The sequence below is a fragment of the Silurus aristotelis genome (genome assembly GCF_946808225.1).
Source record: "Silurus aristotelis genome assembly, chromosome: 7".
Classification (NCBI taxonomy): domain Eukaryota; kingdom Metazoa; phylum Chordata; class Actinopteri; order Siluriformes; family Siluridae; genus Silurus; species Silurus aristotelis.
The window spans coordinates 13,462,620-13,485,263 of record NC_139580.1 but is presented as its reverse complement, the minus strand read 5'-3'; the positions used below and the strand labels follow the sequence as shown (position 1 = coordinate 13,485,263).

General features: G+C 38.6%; 2 protein-coding genes across 2 annotated transcripts in view; one reads left to right on the top strand and one right to left on the bottom strand.

Moving 5' to 3' along the window:
* Nucleotides 1–15,600, top strand: part of LOC310728438 (USP6 N-terminal-like protein) — a 30,723-nt gene extending 15,123 nt beyond the window's left edge. The window contains exons 2-14 of the mRNA XM_083545833.1: nt 1,508–1,580; nt 4,122–4,207; nt 4,519–4,558; nt 4,964–5,044; nt 5,202–5,309; nt 7,406–7,515; nt 8,645–8,693; nt 10,857–10,977; nt 11,171–11,265; nt 11,361–11,426; nt 11,518–11,617; nt 11,762–11,914; nt 12,464–15,600. Of these exons, the coding sequence (XP_083401959.1) occupies nt 1,515–1,580; nt 4,122–4,207; nt 4,519–4,558; nt 4,964–5,044; nt 5,202–5,309; nt 7,406–7,515; nt 8,645–8,693; nt 10,857–10,977; nt 11,171–11,265; nt 11,361–11,426; nt 11,518–11,617; nt 11,762–11,914; nt 12,464–13,521 (2,133 nt within the window). The 5' untranslated portion in view covers nt 1,508–1,514 and the 3' untranslated portion in view covers nt 13,522–15,600. The remainder of the gene's footprint in view (nt 1–1,507; nt 1,581–4,121; nt 4,208–4,518; nt 4,559–4,963; nt 5,045–5,201; nt 5,310–7,405; nt 7,516–8,644; nt 8,694–10,856; nt 10,978–11,170; nt 11,266–11,360; nt 11,427–11,517; nt 11,618–11,761; nt 11,915–12,463) is intronic.
* On the bottom strand, nt 15,007–21,914 carry uevld (UEV and lactate/malate dehyrogenase domains). Its single transcript, XM_083545838.1, has 12 exons — nt 21,749–21,914; nt 21,498–21,582; nt 21,292–21,357; nt 21,040–21,203; nt 20,136–20,277; nt 19,407–19,498; nt 19,159–19,264; nt 18,437–18,607; nt 17,362–17,535; nt 17,151–17,232; nt 16,512–16,635; nt 15,007–16,098 (listed from the first exon to the last, which is right to left on the bottom strand). Exons 1-12 carry the CDS (start codon nt 21,788–21,790, stop codon nt 15,934–15,936), a joined length of 1,413 nt encoding a protein of 470 aa, XP_083401964.1. The 5' UTR covers nt 21,791–21,914; the 3' UTR covers nt 15,007–15,933.
* Between the last annotated feature and the right edge of the window lie 730 nt (nt 21,915–22,644).

Sequence of the window (22,644 nt, the reverse complement as noted above, 5' to 3'; positions counted from 1 at the left end):
TCATTTGTGACCAGATTCATGTTTGTCACAGTAATGTTTGACAAGTTCTAAAATATAATTCTGATGTTATTGGATAAAATATTGTTATTTAAAGACATTTCAAAGATGTATGCTATAAAATCACCATATTGCGACATTTGGTGTATTTTGGAAATGATTTACATTAGGAATTGGCCATATGACACACATCCATTTGTCAAGTCTATTTTTTTTTCTTCTTCTTCTTTCGGCTTCTCCCATTAGGGGTCGCCCTAGTGGATCATCCGTCTCCACAACCCCCTGTCCTCTACATCTGCCTTACTCTTTTCTTCCCTTCTCTAACACATTCTCCATTACTCTGCACTGTTGACCCCAGGTACCCAGGTACCTGAACTCCTCCACCTTCTTCACCTCTTCTCCCTGCAACCTCACCCCTCCACTGCCCTCCCTCTCATTCACACACATGTACTCTGTCTTACTCCTACTGACTTTCTTTCCCCTTCTTTCCAGCGCATACCCCCACCTCTCCTTCTCCTCCTTCGGCCAACAGTAGCCCAATTTCCACCGGTACCCTGTAGCGGTCTCGACCAATCCGGTATGAAATTCTTATTTGTGATGCGCATATTTGATTTGGCACGTTTTGCGCTGGATGCCCTTCCTAACGCAACCTTCCCCATTCGTTCAGGCTTGGGACCGGCACTAAGAGTGCACTGGCTTGTGCAACCATAATGGCTGGGTTTGTCAAGTCTATTCAATAATACGCAATGCATGTTTCCTAACAAACATGTCAGCAAAATAAGTGTTAAAATTTCAGAACTTCAAAACTGAGCTAATTCATTTAATGTGAACAAAAAAAGAAATTAAACACAAAAATGTGAAAAAACATAAAATTGTTAATTCAAAATGCTAGGTGATTTTAATTAAAGTGTAACTGTGTGTATACATATACATACATACATACATACATTTTATATATATATATATATATATATATATATATATATATATATATATATATATATATATATATATATAATAAAACAAAAAATTTTAATATCATAATGCCTGAGACATTTTTAGAAACATGTGATGTGGCATATTTTATCACAATATCAATACAGTGGAACCTCGATACTCGCGACCTCGATAGTTTAATTTGGGACCGGACTAAATGTGACTTGCGAAAAATCTGATAGTTCGCGAGAAGCCGCGAGTACTCAAAAATTCGGAGTAACATTTCTAAACAGAGTTTGTACCAATAAATTACATACAAATGTTTGAAAAACTATTTTGTATTATTCATTGAAAATAGTAAATAAAACATTTATGACAAGTATTTAAAACATTTTGTGGAGTTTACAGTTTACGTGATTTTGTTACTTGCAAGGGGTCATAGAATGTAACCCCCACAAATATCGAGGTTGCACTGTATTAAGATTATGTTCATCATTTTGCCCGGCTTTAGTTCTCAGATTTCTGGGTACGAATAAATAAATAACCTTGATTGTTTTCATGTTTATTTTTCTAGATTTGAGATGAAGAAGGACATCGACACATTAATAGCTGAAGAACGCGCTGAGATCATCTTAAAATATGAAAAGGTTAGTCAAGTATCATTATAAAGTGGCTTGATTCTAGCCTACTTGGAAGGCAGCCATTATAAACCTGTTGCCTGTAAAAGCTTCCTCTTCTGGCCGGATTTTTTACACCCTACCCAGACACTGCTGCATTTAGCAGCTTACGTTTTAATACAAACAGGCTTCTGAAGAGTTACATAGCAACCACTGAAGTGTGTGATAACTTTGATGAGCTCATGTTGGCTGTTCCAAACTCGGGGCAAGTGCTATTGTTTAATTATGGTTAGATTTTCACTCACACACTTGCACATATGTTGGCTAGAAACAGAGATCCTCTTTTTGTTGAATACATGTGGTTTTGGGGTATTGTTGCAGTCAGTATAGTGACCCACATAATGCAGTAAACACAACCAGTTATTAAATATTGTGACAAGAAATGTGAGAGCCAACAAATTAAAACTGGGCTGACTGGACTGCAGTCAAAATGCAGAACCTGCTTTTCTTTCTTTCTTTTTTCTTTTTTTTTAGGTTGTTTTTGTTTTGTTTTTTCTTTTAAATCCGATATGCCTTTTTAATAACTTTTTTCAGGTTTATTGAACAGAACTAAGGCAATGGGTATATATTGTTAAAGTGCAAAATAAAAATATGGACCCAGTTTGCCTAACCATTAATAAAACAATGCATAAGGGAAAATAAAACAGCACCTGAATGGGATATTAGCAGTCTTATTTAAAAAGTAGATCATATTATTATGAGCTGATCATTGAATCAGTTACTTTGATGGTGTTGTAGTTTTTGAAGACGGACATGTTTCAATATTTCAGAAATTGATGCACTCCTGCTGGAATTCCTACAAATGATAGTCTTCAAAGTTTATGCAGAAAAGTGTGATAAACATACATGCTATCCTTGAGTGACAGTTCTGTGGACAGAAAGGCTTTGTTGATTACACGGATAAGAGATAGCATAATATATGAGAATAATTGGACTGGTTCAAGCTGACAGGAAATTTACAGTTCATCAACTAACCACATTTAACAAATGTGGTAAACAGAAAAGCATCTAAATGCACAAAACACATTTTGAGCACAGATAGTATTTCAGAAATTTTGTCGATACCTTGTTGGTGTGGTTTTTGTGGAAACTTGTACAAATCGTATAAACATGCAGACTTTCTACATGATAAACATTTTCCATTTTAGGCAACTTTACAAATAGGCAAAATGTTCACAATTCTGACTCATGCAGACAACCGATGAAGCAGTAAGTCTCCGTGCCTGTAGGATTCTTGTAATAACAAAAGTAAAAATTTGCTTTCGACCCAAAGAGCTGGGCAAGAAGGGATCTCAAATTTTTCAGGGTGTAACATATGATTTAAGTCAGAAGTAGACGAGCATTTGGGTGAAAGGCTTCTTCTGTATAGAGCAGAAGAGCAGATGGATGCCCAAATTTAAAGGAGCCAAACTGGGTGTCAGTATATGCATCTTACTTTATATTCAGTAGTTATTGATCAGGTAAAAAAGAAAAAAAAAAACCATATAATAAGGTACAAAGTATGACTGCACAATCAATGATTTTATCATTTGTTTTCATGACACTGAGTTTGTATGATAAATTGTGAAGGGTTGCAAAAGCAGAATGGTTTATATGCGCCATTGTGCACTAACCACACAAGTTTCTCTCGGACTCTCTCACGCCGTGTATGCACTGTGCATACTGTGTGAGAAACAGAGCAGGAGTGCACACATGAAGAGCCATACATATTATTATTATTATTAGCTTTTAGATATAAGAAGATTAGAGTTAGTTACTTGGCTAAGTAACAGAACTGCAAGCAGTGACAAAAAAGATAAGGAGGAATTGATAACAAAAACAGAGCCACATTTTTAGTTCATTATTTTGGTTTCATGCACGACCGTTTGATTTTCAAAATGTTGCAAAGGACATGTAACACAGCGTTGGTGTACAATAATTTTACTTATAAAAGTGGATTTAATTGTAAGTGTTGGCTTATTTTGCACCTTAATCTCAGTATAATGCATTGTTTATTTTACTGTGATGAGGGTGTAATTACAGAGGAAAGTCCATTCTGGTATAGGTTTTGTGCAAAGGTATTGAACGATAAGCCATTTTGGATTTGACATAATCGTGTTCATGTGTTGTTTCTTAATCCTGTATAAAACGTGGTCATTTATTCAGTTGTAAACCTAATATTTAAATTTGCACTAATAAAATAATGATTTGTGAATTGGGGATAATTCATATTGTTTACCACACAGATTTATTCCAAATAGCCTGAAATATACCTAAGCGGTTAACTTTAGGGTTTTTACTGATATAATTAAAGGCATATTATGTCATCTTATGTCATCATAATATTTCTAACAACTTTCACACTGGTTAGATTTGTTAGCATTAGTGAAGACACAGTTCAAATCTACATGAAAGTTTGTTATTTCAGTGTGTAAAAATAATCCCCTCCTCATACTAGAACATACTGTTTTTCTTGTTTTTGTTCTCTGCTCCTGCTGATTTCCCCTCAACACTCTATTTGAATGGTTGCAGGGCAGGACGGAGGGCGTTCAGATTGACTCTTGGGAAGATGCCAACTTTAGCGTCTACAAGGTCTTGGACCGCTTTGGCTTCCGGCAGTAAGTCATGTTCTGTTTTCCGCTGTCTCGCAGCTCCGTTGAATGTGCTGTTCGGGATTAAAGATGAGATGGACATAAGCTGTTAATCACAGTTAAAACAACTTGCATTTGTCAAGCCAATTCATTATGGACCTCCTGCACCTACAACACTTTGTGGGCTTGCACAACAAACAGTGACCTTAAAATCGTTCTGCTAGGAAATGATTTCTTTTTTTTATATATTGATTTAACAGACGCTAACGTAAACAAAGTTAATGTGAACGTGTGTGGTTTTGTGTCTCACTTTACTACTGTTTGTTTTATCTGTTCAGTGAGGAGGAGTTGCCTACACCGAGTGCAGTGGAGGAGAAGGTCAGAACAGAAATGCACTGTTCATACATTTAACTGGTGCCAAATTAAAGGATTTAATGCGATGGTTCCATTTGTTTTCTTAGAGGGAAGGTCTATAGGTCATGAAAAAAAAATACAAAGTTATTCTATCTTTATTCAGTGATGAAACTTCTTGTACCCTGGTGTGAGTGAGTGAGTGTTCCGGGGCTCACTGAACGCTTTGAGTATGAGAATAATGTCAATCATACACTATGGCCTTTACAGTAGATGTAAATTGTGGATATTTGGATGTCAACTTTAATATGTTTGCTATATTCTGTAACACGTGATTGTATGATTAATTACATAATTCCATACATGTTACATATTAGCCGTCATCCAGGTTCTTCGCACTTATTATCCACTTTCCCATTGTTCTACCTACAGCATAAATTTCAGCAGAAGGAAAGGGAAGAGAAATGGATTAAGATGGTAAAAAACTGGACCAGGTACCATAACAGTGAGAAGGTGAGCGCTACAATGTCCCCAAATACTGTGGACATAGATAATAAATCGCAGTCCAATGATTCCAGTCTAAGCCTGTGTACACGTGTGTGTGTGTGTGTGTGTGTGTGTGTGTGTGTGTGTGTGTGTGTGTGTGTGTGTGTGTGTGTGTGTGATGCAGATGATAAAGCGTGTTTATAAAGGGATTCCCATTACGCTGCGTGGCCAGATTTGGGCCCTCCTGCTTGAAGTGGAGAAGGTGAAACAGCAAAATGAAGGGAAATACGAGGTGAGAGACTTGGGCAGGATGTGTGTTTGAGCCTTCCTTTGCCCTATTATAGCATAAATACAGGAAGCAGAGGAAAGACATGCTTAAGTATGGGTTTTTTTTTTGGGACATTAATCAAACCTGAAGACTTTGAGGATGTTGATGGAGAAGTATAGAGAAGGACAGAAGGAGCTGCATTGTGTATTTGTGGATTTAGAGAAAGCGTACGACAGGGTGCCGAGAGAGGAGTTGTGGTATTGTATGAGGAAGTCAGGTGTGTCAGAGAAGTATGTGAGGGTGGTGCAGGACATGTATGAGGACAGTGTGACGGCAGTAAAGTGTGCAGTAGGTACGACAGACTGGTTCAGGGTGAAGGTTGGACTGCATCAAGGATCGGCCCTGAGCCCTTTCCTGTTTGCAGTGGTGATGGACAGGTTGACGGACGAGGTCAGACAGGAGTCTCCCTGGACTATGATGTTTGCAGATGATATTGTGATTTGTGGTGAGAGTAGAGAGCAGGTTGAGAAGAGCCTGGAGAGGTGGAGATATGCGCTTGAGAGAAGGGGAATGAAAGTCAGTAGGAGTAAGAAAGAGTACATGTGTGTGAATGAGAGGGAGGGCAGTGGAGTGATGCGGTTGCAGGGAGAAGAGGTGAAGAAGGTGGAGGAGTTCAGGTACCTGGGGTCAACAGTGCAAAGTAATGGAGAGTGTGTTATGGAAGTAAAGAAAAGAGTGCAGGCAGGGTGGAGTGGGTGGAGAAGAGTGACAGGAGTGATTTGTGATAGAAGAGTATCTGCAAGAATGAAAGGGAAAGTTTATAGGACTGTGGTGAGACCTGCGATGTTGTATGGATTAGAGACAGTGGCATTGAGTAAAAGACAGGAGTTGGAGCTGGAGGTAGCAGAGCTGAAGATGTTAAGGTTTTCGTTGGGAGTGACGAGGATGGACAAGATTAGAAATGAGTTTATTAGAGGGACAGCACATGTAGGATGTTTTGGTGACAAGGTGAGGGAGGCGAGATTGAGATGGTTTGGACATGTGCAGAGAAGGGACATGAATTATATTGGTAGAAAAATGCTGAAGATGGAGCCACCAGGTAGGAGGAAAAGAGGAAGGCCAAGGAGGAGGTTCATGGATGTGGTGAGGGAAGACATGCAGGTAGTTGGTGTAAAAGAGGCAGATATAGAGGACAGGGTGGTATGGAGACGGATGATCCGCTGTGGCGACCCCTAATGGGAGCAGCCAAAAGAAGAAGAAGAATCAAACCTGAAGACTTAGGGCTAGTCCAGCGCCATTTAACCTGTTTGGCTTATTCTTGCAACCCACAGCACAATCATTTATATAAAAGGTTTGATGATGACAATTCTCATTCTGTATCTGTAATTTCATTAAATGAGAAGTCAGTGGGTGATTTAAGTGAATACTGGACTGTTCAGTATCAAATCAGTAGTACTGGGAAAGTTTTATGAAGTCTACCTCCTAAGCGCCAGGAATTACGCAGCACAGATGAAATAGGAATATATTGTGTGTGGGTCAGATATCGTGCAGATAAATCCAACACTTGTAGATTGTTGTCTGACAGTTTATTCTGTTTCCTTTACCTGCTTACCAATAAAAGAAAAATCACTGTAGGGTATGGTCTGGTATTGTTTAAACCAATTTAAATGTAAAATGTAAATGTTAAGTTTAGTGTAAATGTTAAGGCTTGATTTTTATTCATTTTTTTACATTTTAACAAACATTAGTTAAGATTTGGGAATTTCATGAAATAAGCAACATTTTAATGTTGAATTGTGATTTACCAAAGTTTCATTCATAAAATATTGTGAATTATGTGGTAAGAATATGGTAGACACCCCCCTCCCTTTCCTCATAGAAGATTAGTATATACTAATAGATATTCTCAACAATAGAGGCTCTTGAAACAGAACAGGGCACTGATTTCTACACCAATTTTGCTGATCCTATACAGTATAACAAACATGTGCATTACAGCTGCTTGACATTCGTTACTCTTTTTTTTTCTATGCCATTAAGCCAATCTGTTTTAATGTTATTGTTTGTTATTACAGCTGAAATAATGTTTTATTTGTTCTTTTATTGATTTTTTTTGCCAGAAAATGAAGGAACAAGCAAAGAACTTCTCAACAGAAATTAAACAAATTGACCTGGACGTCAACAGGACTTTTAGGAATCATGTAATGTTCATGGATAGATTCGGAGTCAAGTATGTCTCAACTCACGCAAACCTTAACCCAAACACATAGAGATTTTAATCACTCGTGTGAATGTGTTTTATGTTGTACGCTACTCTCATTGGTCTCGGTGTCTAATAATTGATCATTAAAAAAAGGTTTGATAGTCTACTTTGTCTTCCTGTCATACTGAAAACCACACATACCCAGTACTTTCTGTGGCTTTACACTTTGACAGAGTCATTTCAGTAATAAAAAAAAATCCATCGGTGTCTGTTTCTCTTTAATTATGTCATTTCCATTTCTTGATTCTGGGGTTTTTCTTTTTCAGCTATTGTGTTTTAGCTCTGAGGTTTCTTGTCTTTCAGTGGTTGTGAAATAAACATTTCAGACTTTGTAAAGCTGGAGCCTAAACATGAGCTGCATCCTCTCTTACTTTTTTTTTTATAGTTCAATTTCCTGTAAGTGAGCGAGGCGTTACAGGAAGTAACAGCCCACCACTAAGTGCCCAGAATAAATGTACCATTTTCCTCCTGAACAATGAGTGTACCTCTTGAGGGTAAAAATAATATTCCATGGTTTCCCGTTGTTCATCAGTGACTCAGAACTCATTGCTCATTATGGTAAAAATGTGTGGTTTAAAGTCGTCAAAACAAAGTTTACCTCAGAAAGGCAGATTTTGTTCACATGGAAATGTATTTGAATGGGACAAAGATGGACCTGAGTGGAAACGTATTCAGAGGTCACCACAGGCTTTCACATTAATCGATGATCCATTTCTGTGGTCTGTGCTCACAAGGCAGCAGAACATGATGTGGTTTCACACTTCTATGTGGTTGAGTTGGACTGCACACACTAGAGGAAGTGCAATTAAATTGCATCAGTGCTGTCTCACCTCAGCGAAGCACTATCTATGATGGCCTCTTGACCCTTCTAACACCTCTGTGCATACAGGAGCAAACTATACACTATTGTTTAATGCGTCTGCTTCCTGTTTTCCCTGTCACTTCTCATTTCACAGATGGATCATAGCTCATATTTCAGTGTTTTAAATCTGATTTATTAAAGCTTGTTTCTTTGTGTATGTAGTCTGTGCATAGATGACAGTTAGAAAAGCGTATCAAAACTAATCAACCCTTTTTTTTTTTTTTTTAAATACAGACAGCAAGCACTGTTCCATGTGCTGGCAGCGTACTCTGTTTACAACACGGTGAGTTTTGGTCAACGCAGGAAATCCCTGATTCCCTGATCCCCAAACCCTTTGCTTTAATCACTCTTTGCTACGATGGATTTATATAAAGCTTGGCTAAAGAACACGCACAAGGAATTAGATTTAAAATATGATGGCTAATTCTTAAATCCTCTAAAGCTGCTTTAAGACAATGTCCATTGTGAAAAGCGCTATAGAAAATAAAATAAACTTGAACACACAAAGCACTAACACTAGACTCCTTCCATTAATAAGTCATTTAACAGAAAACTGCAGTGAAAGTTATTAACTATGTACAATATCTCACAAAAGTGAGTTACACCATTTTATTATGTTTTCAAGGGACAATACTATAGAAATTAAACATGGATATATTTTAGTCAAATTGCAGCGCTTTTTTTTTTCTTTTTACTCAACATACAGCCATTATTGTCAAAATAGCTGGCAACAAGAGTGAGCACACCCTAAGTAAACATGTCAAAACTGTGTCTGAAGTGTCAATATTTTGTGTGAGCACCATTGTTATGTAGCACTGCCTTAATCCTCCTGGGCATGGAATTCACCAGAGATGCACAGGTTGTTGCTCAGATCCTCTTCCACTCCTCCATAATGACAACAAAGAGCTGCTGGATGTTAGACACATGGTGCTTCTCCATCCTCTGCTTAAGGATGCTTCACAGGTGCTCAATAGGGTTCAGACCTCTAGACATGCTTGGTCATTTTATCACCTTCAGCTTCCTCAGCAAAGCAGGTGTCATCTTGGTGGCGTGTTTGGGGTCGTTATTATGTGGAAAACTGCCATTTGACCCAGTTTCTGTAGGGACAGCAGAAACTGTAGTTCTGAATGTCACAGTACATGTTGGAATCCATTTTTTCTCTCAATGAATTGTAGCTCCCCAGTACCAGCAGCACTAATGCAGCCCGAGACCATGGTGCTACCACCAACATGCTTGACTGACTGTAGGCAAGATGCAATTTTCTTGGTATCCTCACCAGGGTATCGCCACACATGCTGGACCACATCTGAGTCAAACAAGTTTATCTTAGTCTCATCAGACCACAGGACATTGTTCCAGGATTATATGCGCTTGGACAGGTTGTCTTCAGCATACTTATGAATTAGCTTCAGAAGAGACTTCCTTTTGGGACAACGGCCAGCAAACCGACCTGTTGCAGTGTGCAGCGTATAGTCTGAGCACTGACAAACGGACGTTAAACTTCTGCAACCCTGATAGCAATGCTGCAGCACCTCTAGGTCTGTTTTTTGAAGCAGCTTCTACACCTGATGCACAGCAGGAAGACTCAACTTCTTTATTCGACCCTTGTGAGGTCTTGGAAAACCTCGGTGTGACCCTGGCCACTGTACTGTAACTCAGTTTCTGGGTGTTACCAAACTTCTTATAGTATAGGCATCTTTGTGGAGAGAAACAATTCTAATTCTCAAATCCTCAGAGTTCTTTACCATGAGGCGCCATATTGAACATCCAGTGGTCAGTATGAGAGAATTGTACTCAAAGCACCACATTTTAACTGCTCTAATACAAGATACACAAATTTGTATGGTCCTGTCAAGCAGTCAAAAACATGAACATGATGAATAGGGCATTACTTTTCATGGTTACACGACATACAGCTGTTATTACTTAGGGTGTACTCATTTTTGTTGCCAACTATTTTGACAGTTATGGCTGTATCTTGTTATTTTCAGACAACAGTAAATCTGTACTGCTACACCAGCTGCACATTGACTAAAATATATCCAAGTTTCATTTCTATAGTATTGTCTCTTGAGAAGATATACTAAAATAGTTGCTGAAACATAAAGGCAACCAATACATGAAATATAGATTTTGTGAGATGCTGTATATGTCTTGCTTAATTATGCTGCTTTTTATAATGACTATGAATTTAATATAAAACATTTTTATTATAAGTTGTATTATATGTTACTGGGTACCATAGGGGAAAAACAATAAAATTCAAAGATGGACATCTTTTGGACATCTTTTACTCACTCCTAAATATGTTGTTTAAATAAATATTGGTAAATATTTGCTATTTTTCTATTATTTGGCATGCAAGTAATATTGAAATTTTTTTGTTCAAGTAATGTGCAGTTGCATTTGTAAATTGGTTGAATTTTCTGGGTTTATTTCTCTGTAGGAGGTGAGCTACTGCCAGGGCATGAGCCAGATTGCAGCCATTTTGTTGATGTACCTGAACGAGGAAGATGCATTCTGGGCCCTGTCTCAGCTTCTTACCAGTCAGAAGCATGCTATGCATGGTAAGATGGGTTTCCTACTGTCTCAAGTTTGCTATTTTTATATTTACAAGTTAAATGAATTAAGATGAATCTTGCTGCATTTATAATGTTTACTGGCTAAATGGCTGAAATTCCATGTGATTAGATTTCATCCTGAATAATTTTATTTAGTGACCTTGTGACTTTACAATGTCATATGTGTGATCAATCCCAGGATTCTTCATCCCTGGATTCCCCAAACTGCAACGCTTCCAGGCTCATCATGACCAGATCCTGGCTAAACTCCTTCCAAAGCTGAAGAAGCACTTGGTAAGTTCAAATTTTCTAATCAATTTATTTAAACAGTAACCTTTTATAGTTGGTTGCCTTTACAGGCTTATTTTTCCTCACATTCTTCTGTTCAGGATAAGGAGCAGATGACTAGTGGTATATACACAACCAAATGGTTTCTGCAGTGTTTTATTGACAGGGTAAGGAGCTTTTAGCATTTTTTAATTCATGGACATCCACACTGTGGTAAGTTATATTTAATTTGTTAACCCTTACGTCTTTATCAAACAGACACCATTCAGGTTGACTCTGCGTCTCTGGGACATTTACATACTTGAAGGAGAGAAGATTTTGCCTGCCATGGCCTACACAGCTCTTAAAATCCACAAAAGTAAGCATTACTAAATGTATTCACACTACAAGGTGTAAATCTGATTCTTTTTAAGAAGTTTAGTCTGTTACGATACCTTGTTGGATGTACACTGTGTTTCTGTGAATCATGAATAAGTAGAGAAATGTTATGGCTTTTCCTCAGAGCATCTGTTGAAGATGCCTTTGGAGGATCTGCGAGAGTTTCTTCAGGAAAAGATCTCCTCCTCCTTCCAGCTGAATGATGATGCTGTTATAGAACAGCTGCAGGCCTCCATGGTTGAGCTACGGAAAATGAAGCTGGATCTTCCTCCTGCACGTATGCACCATTATTTGCGTTTGTATTTTTGTAACTGTTGAGTTTCAGAATATTTAGTATTACGTCGGGAATATGGTCTTGTGCTGAAGGTGTTTATATATTTAAGAATCTTATTGTAAGAAATAGATTATGGGTAGACAAAGGCAAGAACACATTTTATATTTAGCTTAAGACAGAAGCAGGAAGTCCGAATTCACACTGTGATGGAGAGCTGGAATGTGAAGGAAAAACCTCACCATATCCTCACCATATCAGCCTTTTCTTGAGTGCTGCATGCTTTTCTCTATAAATAACAACCTGGATAAGCAGTGTTGTAATTAACAAGCTAATATTTATGTAATATATCTAGGAAGCTTGAATTCATAACTTTGGGATCTTTAATAATTGTTAATGGAGAGAACTTTATTTGCATTTTATCATTAAAATGATTGTGTACAGATGTTTTGACACTGCACATAGGTATCAAAATAGATGTAGAAAATATACAATGGGCACTATATAAAAATAAAATAAAAAAAAAAAAGTATATTTGTTTTTGTATTTCTACAGCTAAAGGTGATGAGCTACCAAAGAAGCCTCTGGGCGTAGAGCGTCCAATTGTACTAACCCCGGTAATCTCCATTCAGCCCGCCAAAGATGCTGACCAACACCCTACATCTCCCTTTACAACTATCCCCATCAGACATAAAAAGTCCCCACCTATGCCTCCACCCAGATCAGTTTCCCAGAACACTCCAGAACAGTGTCCAAAGCTTCAAATCTCATACTCACAGCCTAAAACAGAAAGCTCAGAGACTGGTGCTATGGAGGAGAGGCTGGATTCCTCTTCTGCACATAATTCTTTGTTGTTGGAAAGCAGAGAAACCATATTCCAGGCAGACTCGGGCGAATGGCCTCCTCCATACTTGCCCTCGGAATCTGATGCATACAGCGTAGACTCTCTGAATCTCCCTGAATTGCCTCCACCGCCTCTTCCCTGTTCTGACACAGAATCTGGGGTTGACGTATCACCCTCAGGGGATTTACTCCTGCGAGCACCAATCCAACAGGACCTCAACCAGGAGGATCGGTCTGCATCACCTTCTTCCTACAGAGCACAGCGGCAGTACGGCAAGTTCCCCGTCACTTTTTATATCCCGGGGTCTCCGGGTGCTCGACGGCCCTCTGAACAATCTCATTATGACAATCTGTCTGAAGAAGAAGAGCAGTCTGGAGAGAAGATTCCAGGAAATGAGGCCAACCGGGAGAACTCTCAGCCCTGGCCTTCTCCACCTAGCTTCTTTTACATTCCTGACACAGCTCCAGCTCCACCTCTAAAGCCTGTCAAAGAGCACCTCGACGCACTCGACTGCCTGACGTCAAACTGCACCTCCCTCCAACCTCCACCCAAGTTTACGGACCAGCCATCATCTGTTTCCTCTCCTCTGCTTTCTTACAAAGCTGTCCAAACTGCACAGAGCCAAAACATCACCTACCGGAATCAACCGCAACCTCCCAGACTGCCAATAAAACCTGCAGCACTTTCCTCTGGAGCCACAGCAGTGTGTGCTGACTTTAACCGGATACGTGTTCCAAATTACCAACCGCCAAAGCCAGTGACCTTCTAGCACAGGAAACCGTGCATTCTCTTTTGAGCCATTGCAATAAAAAAGAACAAAAGAAATAATGCCTTGTGTTCATGATGGTTAGGACTTTCCCGGTGTTAAACCCTCGTTTAGATGTTTTGTGTATTATTTTGTGTTTATATCCAATGTAGCATATATTGCTTCAGCGGAGCTGATTTTGTACACTCGCTGTGTACGTGTATGTGCACAACACAGATCATGAAGCATGTGCATTTGTGTGTGTATTAACATGTTTGTGTGTGCATGTGAGGAAGAAGCAGTGGTTATACTGTTGTGCTTTTGTTGCTTTTGTAAAGGTTTTTTTGTTTGTTTGTTTGTTTTTAGAAAAGTCAGTTGTCAGTTTTAGAACTTCTGATTTTTATGTTTTGTTGTTTACAAGTTACAGTAGATCGTTACAAGGGTGCCATTATTTTGTGTATATAATAACCCGCAGCGCACACACACTCCCATGTTGAAAAGTTTTTTCAAAAACATTCAATTTTTTTCCCATGAGCAGCTTATGATTTTAAATGTTTATTGATATATATTTTGAATGTTTGTGCAGTGGTAGTTTAGGCAGCTTTGCCAGGTCATGTAAAGTGTAAAAACTACCTTACTGTTAAAAAACTGTGTGCTTATTTAAAATATATATGCTGAGGATGGCGTCACCAGGAGTGAGTAAAAGAGGAACAGCAAAGAGGAGGTTTATGGATGTGTTAAGGGAAGAAATGCAGGTGGTTGGGGTGAAAGAGGCAGATGTACAGGACAGGATGGGTATGGAAACAGATGATCCTCTATGGCGACCCCTAATGGGAGCAGCCGAAAGAAGATTTTAAATATATGTGCTGAAATATCAGGGCTACAAAAAAATAAAAAAGAGCTTTGACCTGTGGTGATTTTGTAATGCTCATGCTCAGGATTGGGGCTGGTGTGTGTATGTATGTGAATCCTGAAAGAGGATCAGCAGTGTTACATATTGTTTTTGCACTGTTCAGTAGCGCCATCCTGTGGTCCTCAGTATTCTTTTTTTTTTTTTTTTTTAAGTACACTGGAGCAATGCAATCCCTTCAAATACAACAACCTCAAACACTTTCTAGAACATTATGAACCTCGATCCTGGAGTCAATTACATCCTGACATCTTGGAGACAATACCATCCTGATCTCTGCTGTTGCTGCAGATAATATAACAGAATGAGGAGCAATTACTTGTATTGACTGAAAGACTGTTACAGAGAATTGTCTTTTCATTTAATGACTAAAGGAATATCATTAAATTTTTTTTTTCTTTTACACATTTTTACAAAAAATATTTAATATTGTTTATTGTTTGTGTTCTTGTGTAAATACTTTATCACAGCAAACCAAAGATGGACTTGTGTCTTACCTGGGGTGTCCTGCAGACAGTGAATGATGTGAAAAGCTTAAGAAGTCTAAATGAACTAAAGTGTTGTCTGTTTTAGTGAAAAAAATAATAATAATTGAGACATTTTACACTGAGACCTTTATTAGCAGTTTGCATTCAGTGCTGCTGTGTGAGTTTTCCCCCTAAAGCAGAACAGCAGGCTGGTTACATGTATTACATGAACACACACTTCAACTTATGGAAAAGTGCAAATCAGTGCAATCTTAGTCAAAAACAAGTATGTACCCATCACCCACTTACTTTAAATACAAACAGTGAGACTTTCTTCAGACACCTCGTTAAGTAAACTAGTGTACATGTACATGACAAAAAGTCAAATAGAAAAAGGCCTTTCATTGGTTTAGAGTGCTTTGGTATAATTCAAATCACAGTAATATTGTTCCTGGGCTGTACCTTCATTTTCTAATATAATCAGTTCCATAAATAATCACCTCATTAACAGTAAGAAAATATAAAAGCAGACATGGAAGTTTAAAGTACAGTAACAGTGTATTGAGCTCTTCTGAGCACTATTCTAACAGTCACCTAAAAAAATACAAATAAAAATCTCGATATGACGTCTTCATAAAGTGTGCACGTGAACGCTGTCCAAGCCGATTACTTCTGTTAGCTAGCAGAGAATTTAGAAATTACAAGTGAAAGCGTGGATAAAACGAGGGGGAAAAGAAAAAAAAAAAAAAAGGATGTTCAAGTGCTATTCAATGCTAAATTAATTGTTTAGACGACGTGTGCCGCTATGGAACACACACAAAGTGTTTCACGTTCTCATCACCTGCATTCGGAGTCTGTACATTCTACTTACTTGGGCATTTCTTGCATTCAAACGTTTATCATAAGGCACCATGCAGTCTGTAATTCTAACAGCTTTCTGTGGGCTGTAACAGTTTGTAGATCTAGATGAGGTTTGCTTTGCAAACAGATTAGCCGTTAACATTAGGAGGCTGCTGCTGGCTTTGGAAGTCTTTACAGGGACTTGAGAGGGTTTGGGGGTTAAATCTTTAGCTGCATGATGAGGTTGCTCAGAGATGAGATACTCTCTTTCAGTTTGGCATCATCTTCTGAGCTGAGGGCCACACCTGCCAGACGGGTGGATCCGTTTACTCCTAACACACAGGGCAAGCTGAGGAACACCTCAGAGCTGATTCCGCCCCAGCCCTGAAACACACACACACACACACACAATGAATTCTGAAAGAATAAGACCTGTGAAAATGAACAAAATGCTATTTGTTTGTTCTATATTATGGTGTTTAATATCCAAAGATTTAATTCCTTTCAAAAAGAGCTACTATTTGAACTAATGCTAAAGTTCCCGCTGGCAGAAAAAAGGCCCATTAGCACACGTAAATACACTATTAATAATATTAAACTTCAGTTCACTTTACTAGCCCTCAATGAAAAATGAGACGCTTGCAGTTTTGCTGGGAAGAATTTATAAAAAAAAAAATTTTTTGTGTTGTATCAGTGTTCAGCAAGACTCTCTCTGTGGTGTACAGGAATCTTCTGAAAGAAAAGTAATACTGCACCACATGTGATCAGTCAACCAACCACACTGTAGAACAACTAACCTGAGCCAGCGTAGTGATGGAGTGCGTTTTTCTCTCGTCTGTAAGAATGGAGTGTGTGATGTCGGCAATGGACAACCCCACTGACCATGACCTCTGACCTCTCCCCTTCAACATCTCAAATGCCCTGCATCAATGCAGATTGAACATTATACCACGTTATCAAATAAATCACCAGACAGATGTGATTTATTACTAGTCTTTATAATAAAGCACTGCTGAATACTCATTTCTGATGATTCATTTTCTGAAACAGTAGTTCTGCTGTTAGTTCTGATCACAGTGCTAGTGTGTTCATTCTGTATTTTACAGTGGCCACACACACACACACACACACACGATATATGATGTAGTTGTAAGGAAGGCGTCTCCAGTGGAAAATAAAGAAGCTAATGCTCTTCCATTAGATCCATCACTATGCAAAGACCTCCAGGAAAAAGTAACTAAAGAGACGTATGGTTTTCTGTCCATTTTCTTGTTAACTTTAGGAGAGAAGAAATACAGTCTGCTTTATATTGACTTTATAGCTGCTGATTATTACATTTTTTATAAAAAAAAAAAAAAAACATTATAGCATTTGCACCACCACCTGCTTGACATGGTGCAGGATAATTTTTTTCACTTTTTAGTCCACATGTTTACCTGTCTATCAGAGGTCTTGTAGAGTTGGACACCGGGACCAATACTTGGTGTTTGTCTCCACTTACGTTAGCCCAGACAGCAACTAAAAGAACCACAGTATCATTACTATTGTGTCTGCAATCAAGGAGAGTCAAACACATGATGCATCGACACCCTCATTTATAAGTACCATCACCATTACAAACAATCTGCATCATCAAAAATGACTTACCCTTGTTGTCTGATTGCTCTCCTATGACCCATGATTTTTTGTTGGTGCTGTTGGCCAGTATTGCGATGTTGAGGATGTTAGAGAGTCTCTCAGACTCCAGGTTACACCCTACACCAATTACGTGTGTAGGTGGCAGGCAGCTCTGCCTCCATGCCACGTGGGTCATTATCTCAACTAGAAACAAGAACAGTTCCAAGTCACATAACCGTGTCTTACAGGGGTTTGTGGACAACCGTATTGCCACACCTTATTACTTCATTCTTTATCCCAAGTCTAAAGTGAGCTACTCAGACCCTCCTGTTTTCTCTCTATAAAAGGCAGCTCTCCAAATAATGCACCGGATGTGAGAAAAAGCTTGTTAAGGACAGGTAGCACTTACAGACTGTGCATCACTCATACCAAACCCCCCCCTAAAAAAACAAGTATGCAATGATCTAATATTTTCAGCGCAATGCATGTGAATTACTCCAAATTTCCATGTGCACACCAGAGCAAGCTGTGCTGTACATCTTACATTACTCACTCACTTCTTTTTTTCTTTCATACTTTAAACATTAAAACTTCTAAATAAAATCTTCAAAATGCTCCTAATTAGCATTAAATACAGAAATCTGTGTTCTTGTAAGCTTCAGTGACCAAAGTCCAGATATCAAAGTTATGCATTATATAAAACAGTGTCTGTGTTTTCTGCAATGACTCCATCTTTACATAATTGCTGATTGGATTTTTGGTTAAACATCTGGTTTAGTCACATGTGGCTGTCTGGAAACACTACTCATATGGGGTTATGATTCTATTTTTCACTAATGTTAAGTAATGACAATGAGGCTTTTTAAAATGCCGATAATGATTTAAGAGAGAAATCATTAAAGTGCATATCGCATTTTTTAGTGAAACGACTACATAAGTGTGAATCAGTTGCCCCAAGAGCTGCATGTTTTATGAAAACCCCGAGTAGCCCAGCTGAACTGCCCTTCAACACCTGATTCAGTCTGTAGTAAAAATAGAAAGTCAGTAATCTTGGTGACTGCAGTCTGAACACAGACATGTCTGTGCTCAGCAGTAGCTCACTGACCAGGCTGGGAGGCGATTAGCAGCACTGCACTGGGACTGAGGCGAGTTACTGTCGGGATGATTTTCCCATACAGGTCCACGTTAGTCTGCACCACGCTCACAAACGACTGCTCGTTATTCCAAGCATTTGCTGTAATCAGCACCACCTTAGAACCAGCAGAGGCTGACAAATCTGCAGGGAAGAAAACACACACACACACACACACACACACACACACACACACTGTGTGAAGCTTTAAAGAGCTATAGGAGAGCTACATATTCCAACGACTACCAATTTGCTGAGTCATGCAAATATGGATGATATGTGTGTCTGCTAAAGTTTTAGAAAAATAAGTGAGTAACCAATAATAAATACAAATATTATACACATACATACATACATACAAACAGATTTGTTATCACCAGCATTGGAGATATTAAAACACTACTAAATTAGTTTAGCACTGGATCATCAATACTGACTTGCAGTACTTCTACAGAAACTGTCCCACTTCCCAAATCTATTGCAGAAAACACTTTTCACTGAGTGAACGGTGACTCAGCACTTATGACTTGTAACCCCGAGTTGTGAGAAATCCTAGTATTACCATGTTCTATCATGACTCACCATGACCTCTGACCCCATCTTCCTAACAAGTTCTTAAAACAGCTCGATCACCATATACAAAGAAATGCTTGGTTCCATCCATGTGTAATTTTAGGCGCTGAATCAACACGTACCTTTTGAGACTTCCACCTTTGGCAGGCTGAAAATCTCCAAGTCCATGGTGCCTCCTTTGGTTGAACTCTCTGGTATGTCGATTAAAACCAGTTTGTCCACAAAACCCTTTAAAGTAGAAGACAAGATATGGCATAAGAGATACATAACAGGGAGAAAATAGAAAGTCTATTTGTGAATAGATTTAATAAGGGAAAAAAAACACTTAAATTTTAAAAGATACAATTTTGGAAAAGTTTGAGAAACCTACTTTTGCCATTATACTCAACACAGCAGCCATTCCCAAGTCTCCTCCTCCAATCACAGTGATCTTATTTACACTCTGATCAGGCCGATTCCCACCTATAAAACACAGATAATAAAATGTTATAGATTGATATTAGGTTTTTTATAACAACTGAAAAATCAGAACAGCTGAAGTTTGGGAGTTTTGCAAAGATGTTTAATAAGGAATGAAAAAAAACATGATGGTACTTCAACAGGACTGATTGTTTTTTCCAAAATTGTGCATATTAAATTATGATCTTATTTCCCTTTTATCACAGCAATTTACAAACCTTTACATTTCGAAATCATCAAACGACGGCATGTAATGCTTTTTATCCATTTATTATTACATTTAATGTTGTGGCAAGTGCACCAAATATGTTGCTTCCTAATTATCTCATATCACAGCCCCCTTCATTTGTGTATGTTTTCACTTGATGTTAATACAAAAATTGCAGTTTGCCACGTTACACATAAACAGTAAAGCTCTCAGTCTTGAAGACTTTCCTGTGTTAGAAAAGTCAGCTTTACTCCTGACTGTTTCAAAAGCACAGACACTGGACTCTAAACATCTACCTCATAGCAATCTTCCCCATTTTGAAAAATAATAATTGATTACAAGGAGAATATCATACACCTATGCTAATCAACAGCAGCACTACAGAGGTCACTGTACATTTTTACACTGTGTGTTAGAAATCAAAAACAGCACCTTCAGTGATGTTCAGATGGGAAACTACTGCAAGCAGCTCACTGGGATCTTGTTCATCTCTTGTAGACTTCGAGGCCAGAGGGGGATCCTCTTCAAATTTAGCAATCATCTCCCCCAGCAGCACGATTACAGATGACTTGGGCTGAATTTTCACAAAGAAAGAAAAAACTGATTCAGTCGTGGTTAATGTGACCTGAAGAACAAATATTTTGCATGCATTGTAAAATCTTTTGTTGTTCTCACTTAATTCGAAGCAACACACTAAAAGAGCTGATATTGGGTGAGTTTTTAATGATCGAGAACTTTTTCATTAGCTACACTGTTTGGCCAAAAGTATATGGACACTTCACCATCACACCCATATGAGCTTCTAACCCCCATAACAAAAATGTTTCCACAAAGTTTGGATCAAGTAATGCTGCACTCATCGCGTATGATCACTGCACGGTTACATTTTTGTATTCACTAAAAAACTAAGGGACCTAGCCTGTTCCAGCAGGTCAATATCACATGCATAAAGTGAGAAACATGAATACATGGTTTGACCATGTTGGTCCCAAAAATCTCAAGTGTCCTGCATAGAGCTCTGACCTCAGCCCCACTAAAAACTTTTGGAATAAACTGACTGTACCCCAGACCTCCTCAGCTAACATCAGTGCCTGACCTCACACATCTGGTGGAAAGCCTTCTGAGAAGAATAAAGATTATTTTAACAGCAACAGGGGATTCAATCTATAATAAGATGATCAAGTGTATACGGGTGTGGGAGGTGGTTAGCTAAAGGTATAAGTAATGTGAATTTCCCACTTCTCTCTCTAATTTGTTCATGTCTTAATAAATCAGCATATTAAACCATTGCTGAACTTCACATCCTCAATCACATAACCTCTGTTTATTTCCCTACATAGTCCCAGTTGTGCAGTGAAGGCAGGTGGATTCGGCCCTTGGCATCCACATGTTTGCCCTCCCTGATCACCATGCTGGATGTGGGCCTAAGAAGGCAGATAGGTGGCGTAAAGGGGAACGAATCCAGCAGCCACAGCTGGATGGGCAAGTTGTAGGAACGACCTGAGGAGAAATATCAAACTTTAATGTATTCACCAAGGGTTACTATTGTAATTAGAGGGATTTTAAAGGTGCTGGCAGTGTTTCTTACCTCTGTACCTGACAGGAATGTTTCCCAGCACCTTTAACAGGTCCTTCTGAGAACTGTCAGTAAATGCTTTAAAAGTAATTGAAAAAGAAGAGTCATTTAAGAAGCTTGGGTACAAAAAGAAACAGACAAATAAAGGGCAGATAGACATTAAATCAGATCTCTGTTAAAAGAGAAACTATCTGTGGGTGTGGAAATTAATTACTCACTGTATGTGCCGGCCATTGCGATCATGTCTGGGTATTGACGATATATTTTCTGTAATTCTTCAATAGCAACATCATGAAATTTGTACTGTTTAAAAAAAAATGAGATGAGAGATTTTTACCGACATCAGACTGACAATTCATTTAAGAGATCAGGTCTGACCAGTTGCTGAAAGTCACCTGACTGCTCACAGATCACACAAATTCCCACATTTCTAACCCGAAACTTAGAAGCGAGAAAGTCAGAAACCAACCTTAGATAGAGTCTTTTTAACAGATTCGTTATTTAGATCCATCGTTCCTTAAAGCTTTGAGCGGTTTAAGGTTTATTTACAGCAGCCGCCTCCTTTCGGCAAACTCACATTAAACAGAAACTTCCGCATGCACCCGGACCAAATAAACGCAAAAGTACGGGAAGCCGAAGAGACCAGATCTATGCAGCGATGTTTGTTTTACACTCCGCCACTTTATTAGGTACATCCTGCTTGTATCTGCACTAATTGAAAGTGGTAGTGAAGTATACAATTTCTCTTTTAAAAAATCTATTTGCCTTTTCCAAATATTAGTTTTCATAAAAATACTGTTCTATAATAACTACATTTGAATCATTCCTGCATTTATAAATAGGAATAAATAAATAAATAAATAAATAAATAAATAAATAAATAAATAAATAAATAAATAAATAGGAAGGGTTGTGTTAGGAAGGGCATCCATCGTAAAATGTGCCAAATGAAATTTGCGGATCACAAACCTTAATTTCATACCGGATCGGTCGAGGCCCGGGTTACCAATGACCGCCACAAGTATTGTTAGCCAACAGGGTACCGGTGGAAATTAGGCTACTGTAGGAAATTGGGCATAAGGAGTAGAAGAAGAGGAAAAAGACAGCAGGGAAAGAAGAGGTTTAGGAGAGTGGAGGTTAGAGTGGGTACTTTAGATATTCGTACTATAACTGGTAAAGGGAGAGTTAGCTGATATAATGGAGAGGAGAAAAGTAGACATGTCTGTTCAGGAGACCAAGTGGAAAGGGATTAAGGCCAGGAACATTGAAGAGGTTTTAAACTGTTCTACCATGGTGTGGATGGAAAGAGAAATGGCGTAGGGGTGATCCTGAAGGAAGAGTACAGTAAGAGTGTAGTGGAGGTGA

What these genes read in the sequence shown, in the direction of transcription:
- uevld (XM_083545838.1), bottom strand. Translation starts at nt 21,790, where the DNA reads ATGGATCTAAATAACGAATCTGTTAAAAAGACTCTATCTAAG. An exon ending in TTAAAAAGACTCTATCTAAG is followed by an intron (nt 21,583 to 21,748) that starts GTTGGTTTCTGA and finishes TTTTTTAAACAG; the next exon opens with TACAAATTTCATGATGTTGC. An exon ending in ACAAGACCTCTGATAGACAG is followed by an intron (nt 16,636 to 17,150) that starts GTAAACATGTGG and finishes GCATTGATGCAG; the next exon opens with GGCATTTGAGATGTTGAAGG.